General features: G+C 38.6%; 1 protein-coding gene across 4 annotated transcripts in view; it reads right to left on the minus strand.

Annotated features, from left to right (window-relative positions):
* Positions 1-13,115, minus strand: part of vps13b (vacuolar protein sorting 13 homolog B) — a 341,198-nt gene that overhangs the window by 72,100 nt on the left and 255,983 nt on the right. For all 4 annotated transcript variants that reach the window (XM_077598167.1, XM_077598171.1, XM_077598169.1 and 1 more), the window contains exons 39-40: positions 5,002-5,204; positions 2,401-2,617 (exon numbers count right to left, since the gene is read on the minus strand). In XM_077598167.1, the coding sequence (XP_077454293.1) occupies positions 2,401-2,617; positions 5,002-5,204 (420 nt within the window). The remainder of the gene's footprint in view (positions 1-2,400; positions 2,618-5,001; positions 5,205-13,115) is intronic.

Here is a 13,115-nt window from a genome sequence, read left to right on the forward strand (position 1 = left end):
AGCCAGTTAATGTAGTTACTTTCATAATTGAATAACCAGTACATTTATTTACTTATTCACAGAAGTTTAAGTGTCAAATTTACAAGAGAAAAGATGTGATAGTTATTGTGATAATTATCATTATCGACGGATTTTTTTTAAATCGTGATAATAATTTTTTGTCATATTGCCCAGACAGTCTCCACAAATGCCCTGCTTCAGTTATTTTTGCCTATTGTGGAATAACCAATCATTTTAGTTCAAGTTTTTTAATCAAACTTGGCTTTATTATCTGAAACAATTAAGAAAATAAGGCATCCTATCTATTGTCTGGGGGCAAATCCTATACCTTCCTTTGTTTCTCATGTCTCAATTACTTTGAGAAAAAAAAGTATTCCCTTTATTTTGGGTCAATTGCTGTCAAATATATATATATTTTTATATGTTCAGAATAAATAACTAATTTTGACTTTGATGAGAGATTGTAAAATGTGTGAGTGATGCATTTACAGTTGTTTCTATGGAACACCAAACAAAACATAGATGTCTTCATGCTTTTAGAATTTTTATGAGCATACGAAAGAATACAAACAGTGGGGCAGAGTACATTTTTTTCTCTTTCGAGTAAACAGTCATTGACTGGCCACCTGATGATGTAGTTGTTCACTCGTCCAACTTTGGTGCGGGCAAGCGTGGGTGTGAATGGTTGCTTGTCTCTCTATTTGACCTACAGCTGACTGGCGACCAGTCATCAGCCTTATGAGAATGTGCGTTATGGATAATGAATGAATGAGTCATTCACTGATTAGTGCCAAGCACCTGAAATGTTGGATCGAAATTTGGGAGAGCTGTTCGAATGAAGTGCAGCTGCTGTTTCGGATCTAAGTCTTTGGAGACAATGTTTATTTGGGGAAAAAAAGTTTGTCTCCAGGGGGTACAAAACAGTAAGTCTTTGTAGAAAACAGATTTCAGGGAGCAGCAAAATCTGTCTGTGGGTAAATGTTCTTTTCATGTCACGAGGCCAACATATTACCCTTCTGCAAATAGAGGATGAAACAAAAGCAAAACCAGACACTTTCATGGTTTTCCTTTCAGTCACATTAGCAAAAACCCTTTTGTTTTTGTTTCCCTCTATTTTTCACTTCTCTGAGTCCCTTCCATCCCTTAGTCAGGCCCTTGGGGGTACTTGCACTTCTCTGTACTTTAGGGACTGCTTTCCTCTGCCTGTTGACAACATGTTGCAAACAGATTGCCCCCTGTAACCTTGTTCTGGCAATATACATTTTTCATCCAAGATGTAAGAGTAAAACTGCGTGAAAAAAATACAAAAACCAACCGCAGTTAACAGTGTCTGACTACGCTACAGCCAAGGAGTAGTTTGATCTTTTTTTTAATGTTCCTTTGTGTTTGTCTAAAGCAACACACAAAAAGCACATGAAACTTGAAAAAAAAACACCATGTTACTGGAAGTAGAACCAGGAAGCCAGAGTGTCTGATTGGACTTTGTTGATGTCATCACTGTGTGTTTAAGACTAGAGTATGTACACTCCTTTCACTCATGAATTTAGTTTAAAAATAAATGATTCATGGCGGCCCGGCGGCTTGAGTGGTTAGCGCGTCAGTCTCACAGTGGGGGTCCTGGGCTCAAATCCAGGGCGGGCCACCTGTGTGGAGTTTGCATGTTCTCTCTGTGCCTGCGTGGGTTTTCTCCGGGTACTCCGGTTTTATCCCACATTCCAAAGACATGCATGGTAGGCTGATTGGACACTAAATTGCCCCTAGGTATGGGTGTGAGTGTGCATGGTTGTCCGTCTCCTTGTGCCTTGCAATTGGCTGGCCACCGATTCAGGGTGTCCCCCGCTTCAGGCCCAGAGTCAGCTGGGTTAGGCTCCAGCATCCCCCCACAACCCAAATGAGGATAAAGCAGTTCAGAAAATGAATGAATGAACGAATAAATGATTCAGTTTTAAACATGAAAACATCCTGAGCATTAAAAAGAAATTAAAATGCGTTAGTAAATTAAGTATTATAACTCAGAGTAGAGCTCAAATGTAAAAACAAAAAACTAAGAATCCATAAAAAGAAATCTCACAGGAACTCAAAATGCAATTTGAACATGACTACCGCTATGATAACTTTGTCAAGTCATCATATGTTGATGATTGTAAATGTTGTTAAAGTTTAAAATTCAAATTGCAATAATACAATCATAAACAGTAACTATTGATTTAAATCCTTTGGGATTTACTTTCCACATGACCCTTTAATGAAATTCAAACTGATTTTTGTGATCCTGTTTCGTAATAAACTACTGTCATCTACATCTTAAATGAAGCTTTAGCTTGCATTGGAATCATATTGATTCTGGATTGTTCTGCAAACACATTAAAACCATGGGACAACAGTAACAATAATATTCACCTGAGTCCTGGATGTACTGAAAGTGACCTGTTCGCAGGTCATCTGAGCTGTGCTCTGAGCGAGAACAGGAAGAACCTGGGGAGGGCGGAGCCTGGGCCTGGAAAGTCTTGGCTTCAGAGCAGTTTTCCACAGAGTCCCACTTTTTTGCAGCATGGTAGGCCTGTAGATGATCCACCACCAGCTTCAGGCAATTTAGATGTTCTTGTCCCCAGAAAACCTTGATTTTAGGCAGCAGAAAAGAATACAATTCATCAAAGTCATAATATTGTTAATTCAAGTAAAATAGTTTGGGAATACAGTGCATCTGTAAAATACGGTCAGATTTTTTTTGTATTTTGCTATGTGGAAGAAAAAACATCATTTATTTCAATTCAATTCATTTGTCACACAACAATATGTAAGACCAATGACCTGAATGTTTGTGTTTAATATTATTTATTTATTAAATGTTTACTAAAGTTATAGAAATAAACCACTAACACAACACTGTTAGGGTTTTGGCTATGAGTGAGGAATCACCAGCACTATTCCTAGAGTTAATCGCACATTTAAAATTTTTAGTCTCAGGGAGCTCCAAAAGAAGAAATTTCAAGTGGTATTTCTCATCACAAACTATCCATACAATAACATAAACTGAGTTAATAGTCTGGCCTAGGAAGGATGAATAGACCAATGTGCAGTGAAATCTGGGATGTAAACCAGTGGGCCACTTCAATCTTAGATAGGGGTTATCGTAAAGGAGGACAATGACCATCAACAGACAGCCATGAAAATGAACAACTGACTCTATGGAAAGAATATATTCTTGAGTAGCCCTGCCAAAGCCCAGACTTAAATCCAACAGGATATCGCTGACTTTATTTGAAAATGGGTGTTCAGAGAAACTCGCCATTCAACCTGATAGAGATTGAAAGGCGCTGCAAAACAGCCCAAAAAATCAGTTGATGTGTCAGAGATGTGGCATTATATTTGGAAAAGCTGTAAATGCTGGCAAGAGTCCATATGTAAAGTATTGAATGGGCAAAGGCTGGGAATACTGATGTACAGTTGGTGGAAAAAGCGTGCCAGCACTTGGGTAGTAAAATAAACATTTGCTTATGATACCACCTCACAATTATGGTTTTAAAATTGTTTTGAAAATAAAATAGGCAATGACACAGAAGAAAAAAAATTGCACCCATGTACACAATAATTTTAAAGCATACATGGCAGTGCCATGCCCTTAAAATCCTTTCATGGTTAATGATTGCCAGTTGGGAACTCAACCATAACAACATGGTGGTAGGTGGGTCCAACTTTTCTTTTGGTGTAGCTTTTAGGGCAGGGTCTCCACCTTGTCTGGAAGGAAGTATGGAGGTGCCTGGACTCCCACTCAATCATTCCTGCAGTATCTTCCTTTTTGTTTCTTACCCCTGTCTTCGTTCCCTATGTCCTAGTGTCCTGCTTGGGCTCTGAAAATGGTTGGCATGCTTCTAACACTGGTGGGCGGCTGTCGCTCTTCCTGGATGGGGTTCCATTTGAAGGCTTTGGGGCCCTTTTAGAACACTATACTAGCTCCTTTGTATAAAAAAAAACTGAGTAGATTTTGTGGGTCGTTGCGTTGAAATTTTGTATCTATCCCCAGTGTAGCTTCAATGTAGTGACGGTTGTTGATCATCATTCTCAATAATCTGTTGAAATTGAGTGGAATTCTTCTAACCTTCTTTTTTTAAACAGGTATCCCATTACCAGGACTAGAAATCACATGGAGATGGACATCCTGATGTGGACTGGACATCCCACTAACAGGACCCACAGCCAAACATGGAGAACATTACACTGTCCATCATTTTTGGGGTGGATATATCAAAATGGAGGGTTTCTGTACTGGCCAATTTTTCAACATTATCTTCCAAAATAAAATGGCAAACTGTCACATGCGTCATCACTTAGCATTGCATTATCAATAACTATCTAAAACAACCTGGAATCCTCCGGACATGGTGTCTCCCCCTTCTCATTCACAGGCAAGCAATGTGGGTCTGCTGGGGTTTGGACAAAGGACCTGGAATCTTTGAGTCAAAGCTCTTCACAAATAGTGCTGTTGTACGTGTTGTACTTCTAAGCAATGTGCGAGTTTATGACTTTGTCCAGAAAACATTAAAATTCATGGGGTTTCTGTAAAGCACTTTGAGCGAGAAAATAGCATGAAGAAATTGGAAGGAATTCCAGAGGTTTTTGTTCAGCATTTGATTAAAACACCACAAAGCAAACCATACAATTATGGACTGAAGACAACCACTGAAAAAGATATTAGTAAGGTGGAACAAACCCTTAAGTAATAATGTAATCATTTGGTCGAAGGGGATTTCTAACCTTAGAGACTGTAATGTTGAGCAAAAAGCAACATAAAATATAGTATAATTCAGCTGTCTCAATGGGTTTCACAGATTCAGTAACTCTTGTACTGTACAAAATATACTATTAATATGATACCAACAAGCTATACGTAATTTCAATTGCATTGAACTTTAAGAAAATACTTGTTCTGCAAAATATTTGCAGAGGGACTTGACCCACATCACATGTACTGTAGCCATTACATATGGAGAGTATTTAGACCTGCAGCAGTCCTCCTTTCAGGTCCAGAAGCAGCTTTGGGGGACCAGGCTCAGGTCCAGGACTACCACTGTGCCGACACCACCTAGCCTCCAGAGAGCCACTGCATGAAAAGGGCCCCAGTAGGAGATGGCTTCTGTCCTTCAGCCCTGTTCTCATCAGCACATCTTGTAGCTCCAGCTGCACAGAAGCAGATTGTACAGCATCTGGAAGAACAGGAAAAGTGACAAGAAATGATGAGAGGTTACGCAACGATTGAAAAACATTGGACAAGGACAATGGAAAATGTTAGTCCAGTCATTGCACACAGAATCCACAGACATTATTATCACATTAATTTTGAAACTGATGAAATAAAGGAAAAAGCAATCAAATGCAATTGAGGTTTGTTGATTTAATAACTACCGTGGAACCTACAAATCCAAATGCCTTAAAGGTTGAACAGTGTGTAATTTAACAATTTCTGGAAAAAAAATGTTTAAAAAGAAATCTGTGCGTGCGTGTGTGCGTGTGACATTACACCACAGAACACCGCCAGTAACTGAAAAGAAAAGAAAAATGAAGAAAACGTAGAACTGGAAATCGTGCCATAGTGTGGAAAAGTAGTATTTTCTCGCGGGACTCAGAAAATCATGGTAAGTTTACATGGGAACTTCCCTCTGTATAATATTTGGGGTAACACCTCAATAATTTGACAAAACAAATATTTGTTCCCAACAGCTGACGTCAACTTGATTTCTTTTGCAACTTATTCATGCTAACATTCCTTGTTGGTTAGCATAATATGGCCAATTTAACAACAATCATTTAAAAGTATACTTTGTACACTCATTACCTTTTGTCTCACTATCAAAGATCAAACATTGTCCATAAAGAAAAAGCAATAAAATGTTACTTTAAACAAGTTCATAAAGATGAGATGTAACTGCGACAATTTGACGCGAGCAGATATTCTTTCAATTATAAATGATCTATATGGGAAAAAAATCATAATTAGGATGAGGGAATAAAGCTGTCCTTGTTTTTCTTTAAAAGTGTGCTGCTAACCAACATGTTTAAACAAATACCGTGACTGAATAAAACAGGGTGAGATACACATGGAGAAGCCAAACACCTAGTCATCCCGAAAGAAGCAAAAATAGCAGGAGCCACCACAATAAGACAGCACTCTCTGTCCTTTCCATTTAATCGCAGATGGGTCATTAACTGTGGTCACAGCCTGTCCAGAAGTTGGCCTTAAAGTCCCCATAAATCAGCAGACTCCAACCTCATCTAGTAGTTGTTAACATAGCATGGTTGAGCTGGTCAGTCACAGCAACAGCAGCAGCCCATTTGGAAACCTCAAACCAGAATGACTAATAATGCCCTGTGAAGTGGTCCTTTGCCTTTGACGGCAGTAATGGTCCCTCCACTCAGCTTGGCTCCAAGTCCTGGGAAGCAGGAACGTAAAGCGTGCACGTACGATAACCCATTATTTTACACAGATGTGGCTAACATGGGGCATATTTAAAAAATAATGCACTGTATATATCACGCTGTCTGTCATCCCTTTTGACTCAGTGTCTCGAATATTTGAAAACAAAAAGGTTTTTTTTTAACTTCAGATTGTCAGTCAGTCAAGCCAGCGTAATTTGCAAAAGTTGGATTCAGACTCTAGTTCAAATATAACTTAGACAACTAAACCATTACGCTGATGGAATTTCGTTTTTTAACAATGCGCAAGAAAACTTGGTTACGCTCACAGTATGTAACTGATATCAACGTCATTACATTTTTTTCACTAACTTGGACAAGAGTGGGGGATTTCTATTCATCAGCCTCCAAAAATAAATGCAGCTGCATGCAGGTAAGGTTGTTTCCAGTACAATATGATATCCAGTAGACTACATACTTGGCACATGATTCATTTACCAATTCCTCTATCCAATCAATAATGACGCAAAACATGTTCTATTCAAACCACAGCTGTTCACAGAAACTCCAGTGGGTCCATCTTGCATGACGTTGGTATAGGTATAAGGAGGCATGGTAAGCTAAGCAGTGCGTGTGGAACAGGAGCTGAAGGGGACAAATGTATGTAGACTTAGAGAGAAAATGAGAAGTAGGGGTGGTGTTTTGAATGACATCAAATGATACAAGTGACACACATCTTTCCAGACTTGGTAAATTGACTAAGATGTGAGTCTTATTCAATATTCGGGCCCGACACCACAACAGGAGTGTTCCAATGAAAGAGGGTTGTTTTCCAAAGTATAAATCATTCTGAAATATTACACTGGAGTGAGTCATTTGTCTAGGACAAATGCTGTTGATACATGTTGGCAGTTTACCTGCTAATGTCTTCTGGTGATGTGGACAGAGTTATTTATCAAACAGGCTTACATTCATGGTGAAGATTTGACAGTACAAGGAAACTCCCTAATAAGGTCGTTTAAATGCTAAATAGTTGTTTTTTGAGTCTTATTTTAAGCACAGTGAGAAAAACAACACGACTGACAGTAAAACCATATGCTACACTGTATAAGATCACAACCACATATGCTTAAATACAATGGGCAATTAACTCTCACCATGTGTCATTTACAGCCTAGTTGACCTCAGTCTCCTGCAGTTTAAACCAGAAGCAGGAGCAGCAGCTCTCAATAATTAGGTTAATTCAAAATGATTTTCATGAGGGGGAATCACAGTCATGCCTCATCCCCTTTTTCCATCCAGTCATGTCATTTGTCAACCTCCTCCCATCCATGCTCAAACTCTGACCATATTACATGTATGCCGGCCCCAGGAGACGTGTCAGCAGACACCTATAGCCGTTGTGTGGTGCAACAAAAACGTGGGTAGAAGGATTGTACATTGAACGGACACAGGAAGATAATACAATAATAATAATAATTAAAAAACATCAACATCATTTCCTGGAAAACATCAATACAAACAGTTTGACAAGTCTAAACAAGAAATTCCGGTAATAATTGACATTGTGTTCTCCAGATCTTTGCTTTGACATGGAAAAATAATCCTAAAAAAGATAGACTGGAAATTGCGTGCAGGGGAATGTTGACCTTTGACTTTAGCTACCTCAGTCATTTTAAGAATGCTGACGTGTGACCTTGATTGCTTCTGCCATTGTAGTTCACAAAATCTCATATATATACATACATATACTATATACATATATATATACATATACATACACATATATACATATATATATACACACATATATACATATATATATACATATATATATATATATATATATATATATATATATACATATATATATATATATATATATATATATTTATATAAAAGCTGTCCTTTTGTCCTTCTCATCCAGTCACAAGTGACATATTTGACATATTCACAGCCTTCAGGGTGCCCCCCGCCTCTGGCCCGAAGTCAGCTGGGATAGGCTCCAGCACCCCCCGCGACCCTAGGAAGGAAAAAGCGTAGCAAATGAAACTCTTAAGCCACCAAATGACTGGAGGGACGCTATAGTAAGCCTTACCTTTCATATTCACCCACCTGGATGGAATGACGCCAAATATGGGGGCTCTTCCCAAAGGGCTGCATATTTAACAAACTTAAATTCTCTATCAAACAATATACCAATATAATATACACAACCAGAGAGTGCCCAAACTAATTGTATAAGATATGTATTCTAAAGGTGTCTGCATGAAGATGCCCTCAAACCCATAGGTCTAGTCGCAGTTCAACAAAAATTCAACACATCAGCAACAAGAATAATTTCATTGGCTGTGCAAAGATGTATGCACCAATATGCCACACAAAGACAATTGGAGGAACACAAGAGCTTTCACTTTGGTTGCCATTTGGCATCTGTTTGAAAAGGTCCTTAAAAGGATATATTGCACAATGATATATATAAACACATACTCACAGTGATTGAATTCCAAATTATAGAATTTAAACAGATTTTATATATTCTCTACTATATTTCATAAAAACAAGTACATACTTTGCCAGACGTGACTGTCTGAAAAGCTTTCAGTTTCAATCATGGAAATCAGTGAAGGAGTAAATACAACTAACCTGAGCTAGGCATAGAAACTGTATTGGCCTGTAAATGATTAGATCAGTGGGGTACAGAGTATATTCTAGGAAGTTCAGTCCATGCATGGCTGACTGATGTAAAGAACTGGAAAAATGTCAAAATGCTGAGACGTTTCAATCAAAGATGTGCAAATGCTAACCTTCACCTGCATAATACTCTACAGACTTGCCAGTAAACCAGTACGCACGAGGCTCTTTCTACAGGCTAACCTATAACTTATGTCACTCCAGCAACTAAGTGGGTGGTGAGGGTGGAAGTTTTCATGGAGTGAAATACATCTCTGGCAAACACTTGGGTAAGATTAGATACGACCGTGGCTGATTTACTGTCTCAGTTTCTTCTTGGCAGCCCTTATCTGACCACTGCTTGGTTGATTTATACTTCAGGGTGAACTGGTATCAATTAGACAAAACCTAAAAGAGTCATTACCTAAGTAGCAGAACCCTCCATAGACTTGCTGGGATGCTTAGAGTAATTGGAATAATATATTGTCAGTCACCACAGGAATATACTTTCCATTTACCACAAGACCACTATAGGAAACTGGGTCCATAGGGGCGGACATCACATCACTAGAACAAGTGTTGAATGTCATCCAAGTCATTGGACATCCACGATGTGATAAATGTTGTTCAGTAACATATGTGTCAATTCATTATCCAAACCGAAAAGCTAGAAATGCTTGGGAGAATTTGACAATGTTTTCTTTTGTAGTTAACATTCTGGAATAGAAAGCAAAACAAATACCACAGATTATTTACTCTCATGTTACTAAGATCTTGTATCACAGCAGTCCCCAAACTTTTTCTCACCACGGACCGGCTAATGGTTAGCGCGTCGGCCTCAAAGTGGGGGACCTGGGTTGAAATCCAGGTCGGTCCACCGGTGTGGAGTTTGCATGTTCTCCCTGAGCCTGCATGGGTTTTCTCCGGGTACTCCGGTTTCCTCCCACATTCCAAAGACATGCATGGTAGGCTGATTGGAGACTCCGAGTTGCCCCTAGGTATGAGTGTGAGCGTGAATGGCTGTTTGTCTCCTTGTGCCCAGCGAGTGGCTGGCCACCAATTCAGGGTGCCCCCCGCCTCTGGCCCGAAGTCAGCTGGGTTAGGCTCCAGCACCCCCCGCGACCCTAGGGAGGATAAATCGGTTCTAAAAATGAGATGAGAGAGACATTCGATTCGTCTACTTTTTTGTTGTTTATGTCCGGGAAAAGAGGATTTTCAGTAGTATTTTTTGTCGAACCAATGATAACAATGTACTTATATTGTTAAATCAAGTATTGCGCTTGCAAAATTTCAAAGTCACCAGAAACACTACATTAATTTTACAATTTAAATAGGTGTGTGATTTCAGTTTTGGTCCGAACCACAGTGCGGTTTTGTGCACACAAAGCGAACGGCACAACAGGTGCGAGACCGTTGTTCTGGCGAGTTCTCAGACTGGCTGTTTGGTTCGCACTGGTTTGTATTTACACGAGCCCAAAAGGTACACACCAAAAACTTTTTAGGTATAGTCCAGACCATACAGGTCAGGTGTGGATACATCCACAGTGCCACATCCGAGGATTATATTATATTTTTGAGTTCTGCCGCTTTAATTTCTGATTACGAATAGTAAGTAAAAGAATTACAATAAAACTTTTTTCTCGGAGTGTCCCATAAATGCAATCGCATGACATCTAGTCCCCAGGCAAGAGCACATTTTCCAAAGAGAGGTTAAAGCGACAAACAAAACCTAGTGTAAATAACCATGCAAAAAATGGCTGTTCAAAGAATCTATATGTGTAAATCACAAATTTCTCGTAACTATGAGAACGGTGAAATAACGTTTAAACGTATAAAATGACAGGGCTATCGAAAGCAGCTATTCCGTGACAAATGTCAGGGATGCAACGCGTGGGCACAAATGCTAATACACTTAAAACAGGTAAAAAGCTAAGAAAATAGGCCCAAACAATCTTTATAGTTTCTTTAACTGTGCAATATGTCGGTCTACTCTGTCTGAGACTGAGCCAAATCCTGCTTCACTTTCACTGTCCATTGAAGAGTAGCGTAGATTAGAGTAGAATGAAGTAGATTTAAGTCGAGTAGACTAGGTGGGACATTGAGATACTTGCTTAACATTGGTTAAAATAGGCACTTAACAATGACTGGCAATTGCTATTTTGGCTACTTCTTGGAAATATTGGGTATTATATGTTTTTCTACTCTACTATAAAATGAAAAATCTAATTAGGAATATTTTTTTCTAATTTCAAAACAAGATTCTTTAATCTCAGATGCACTTTATTAAAACGTTGTCTGTCCCTTTAATATTCCAAACATTAGGGATATGATAACAATTTGCAACCATTTGTTTCCAATGTTGTAAAAGATGGACCATTGCCAAGCAAGAAATTACTGAATTGATAGTGAGAATATTTAAACAGACTCAAATTCAAAACAAAGTCTAGCATAATATAATGATTTATTACTTGTTGCATAGTTGGCAGTTGTTTGATTTCATTTATCATTATGATCTATGAAGGAAAATAACATGATCATCTCAGTACACATTTTTATATAATCATTTGATTTCAAAATGCATTCTATTTTAGAAAAGTACTCTAGAAATTGGATGGTTTTACCAGCGGCAGTAATTGACTTGCATCTGAAAAATTACCTTGGCTTCACGCTTTCCATTAAAGTGAAGACAGAGTGTTATTATGTTCTAATATTAACAGTGTTTCACATTTATTGCTTAGATAGTAATGATTATGTTCAAAATGTTACTTTAATGAAAATGTCATTGTGTAAAAATTGCGACAGATGGTTATGTTAATGAGCCCTACTGATTTGTAATCGTGAGGGGACAGGACAGCTTATTCATAAACACATTTTCAGCACCAGGAAGATAACCAAAGAGTTATTTGATTATTTAATTTTACAATTAATGGCATGGACAGGCACTCAACTTAGCCAAGTACTTGTTTTACAATCAATAAAAAGTCATCTTGGCTCATACTGGTTGTCCTATTGAAATATGCTTGCAAACTTGATGAAATCACTAGTCTACAAAATGGCTTTTCTTTTATTATATTCATCATTGTATGTGTGAGAAAATTCCCATTACAAATAGTTTGTACTGAGTACACAAAAGATTAGATTTTTATTCAAAGGTCATTTCAGGACATGAGGATAAAATCAATCATTTTCATTGAATATGATCAATGATTAAATAAACATTTGTTTGCTTTCTGGTGGGTTTCAGAGAGCAGGCACTTTATGTGAGAAAATAAGGGAGAATTAAAGCACCTGAAACAAATTGGGGTGGTAGAGTTGGGTGCTGGGGTGTCAAAGGGTTGAGAGGGTCCACAGAGGCACTGGACTGAGGTGAAAGCTTTCTATGACAAACTACATATATAAGTGAAAAAGTAGGCATGTGTGTGTTCATAGGAAGTTGGGGGCACTCTTTGGGCAGTCTGATGGAGAGCTGAGAGATTAGGGAAGGTCTTATTTCATGGCCTTTTGGACATCTGTTCTCTCTCTTTTTGCCCACCTCCCTCCTTTCTCTCAATGAACTATGAATGCCCCTCTACCTTGGGGAGTGGTGAGCTGGGGATGGCGGGAGGAATGCGGGGCTTCCACTTGCTTTTCATTAACACAGGATCTGGTAACACACCTCACTGTCAACCTAATCCCCTCTCTCTCCATCTTGTTCGTTGGCAGAGCGTGGCTGCTATGACCAGGTACAGACCCCAGATGTTGGAGCAAACAAGTCTGATGAAGGGATGGGGCAGGGTGAGCACAATGACATAAGGAATACCTCTAGTTGGCCTGCTTTCTATTCTTTCTTTAAGTGCTATATCATATCGCATTCTTTCCCTTTCCCCCCATTTTTTTAATTCATTGGCATCTATTTCCAGTGTTTCTTGACCCAACTCCACAACATTTGCTCTTTGTGCACTAATTTAGTCTGCATCTACATTGTACTCGAGCAGATTTTTTCCTCTTCTTTGACTACATTTCCTTAAAACTATTTTCTTTCTCTCTTATTA

This window comes from Stigmatopora argus, chromosome 4 (genome assembly GCF_051989625.1).
Source record: "Stigmatopora argus isolate UIUO_Sarg chromosome 4, RoL_Sarg_1.0, whole genome shotgun sequence".
NCBI classification, from domain to species: Eukaryota; Metazoa; Chordata; class Actinopteri; order Syngnathiformes; family Syngnathidae; genus Stigmatopora; species Stigmatopora argus.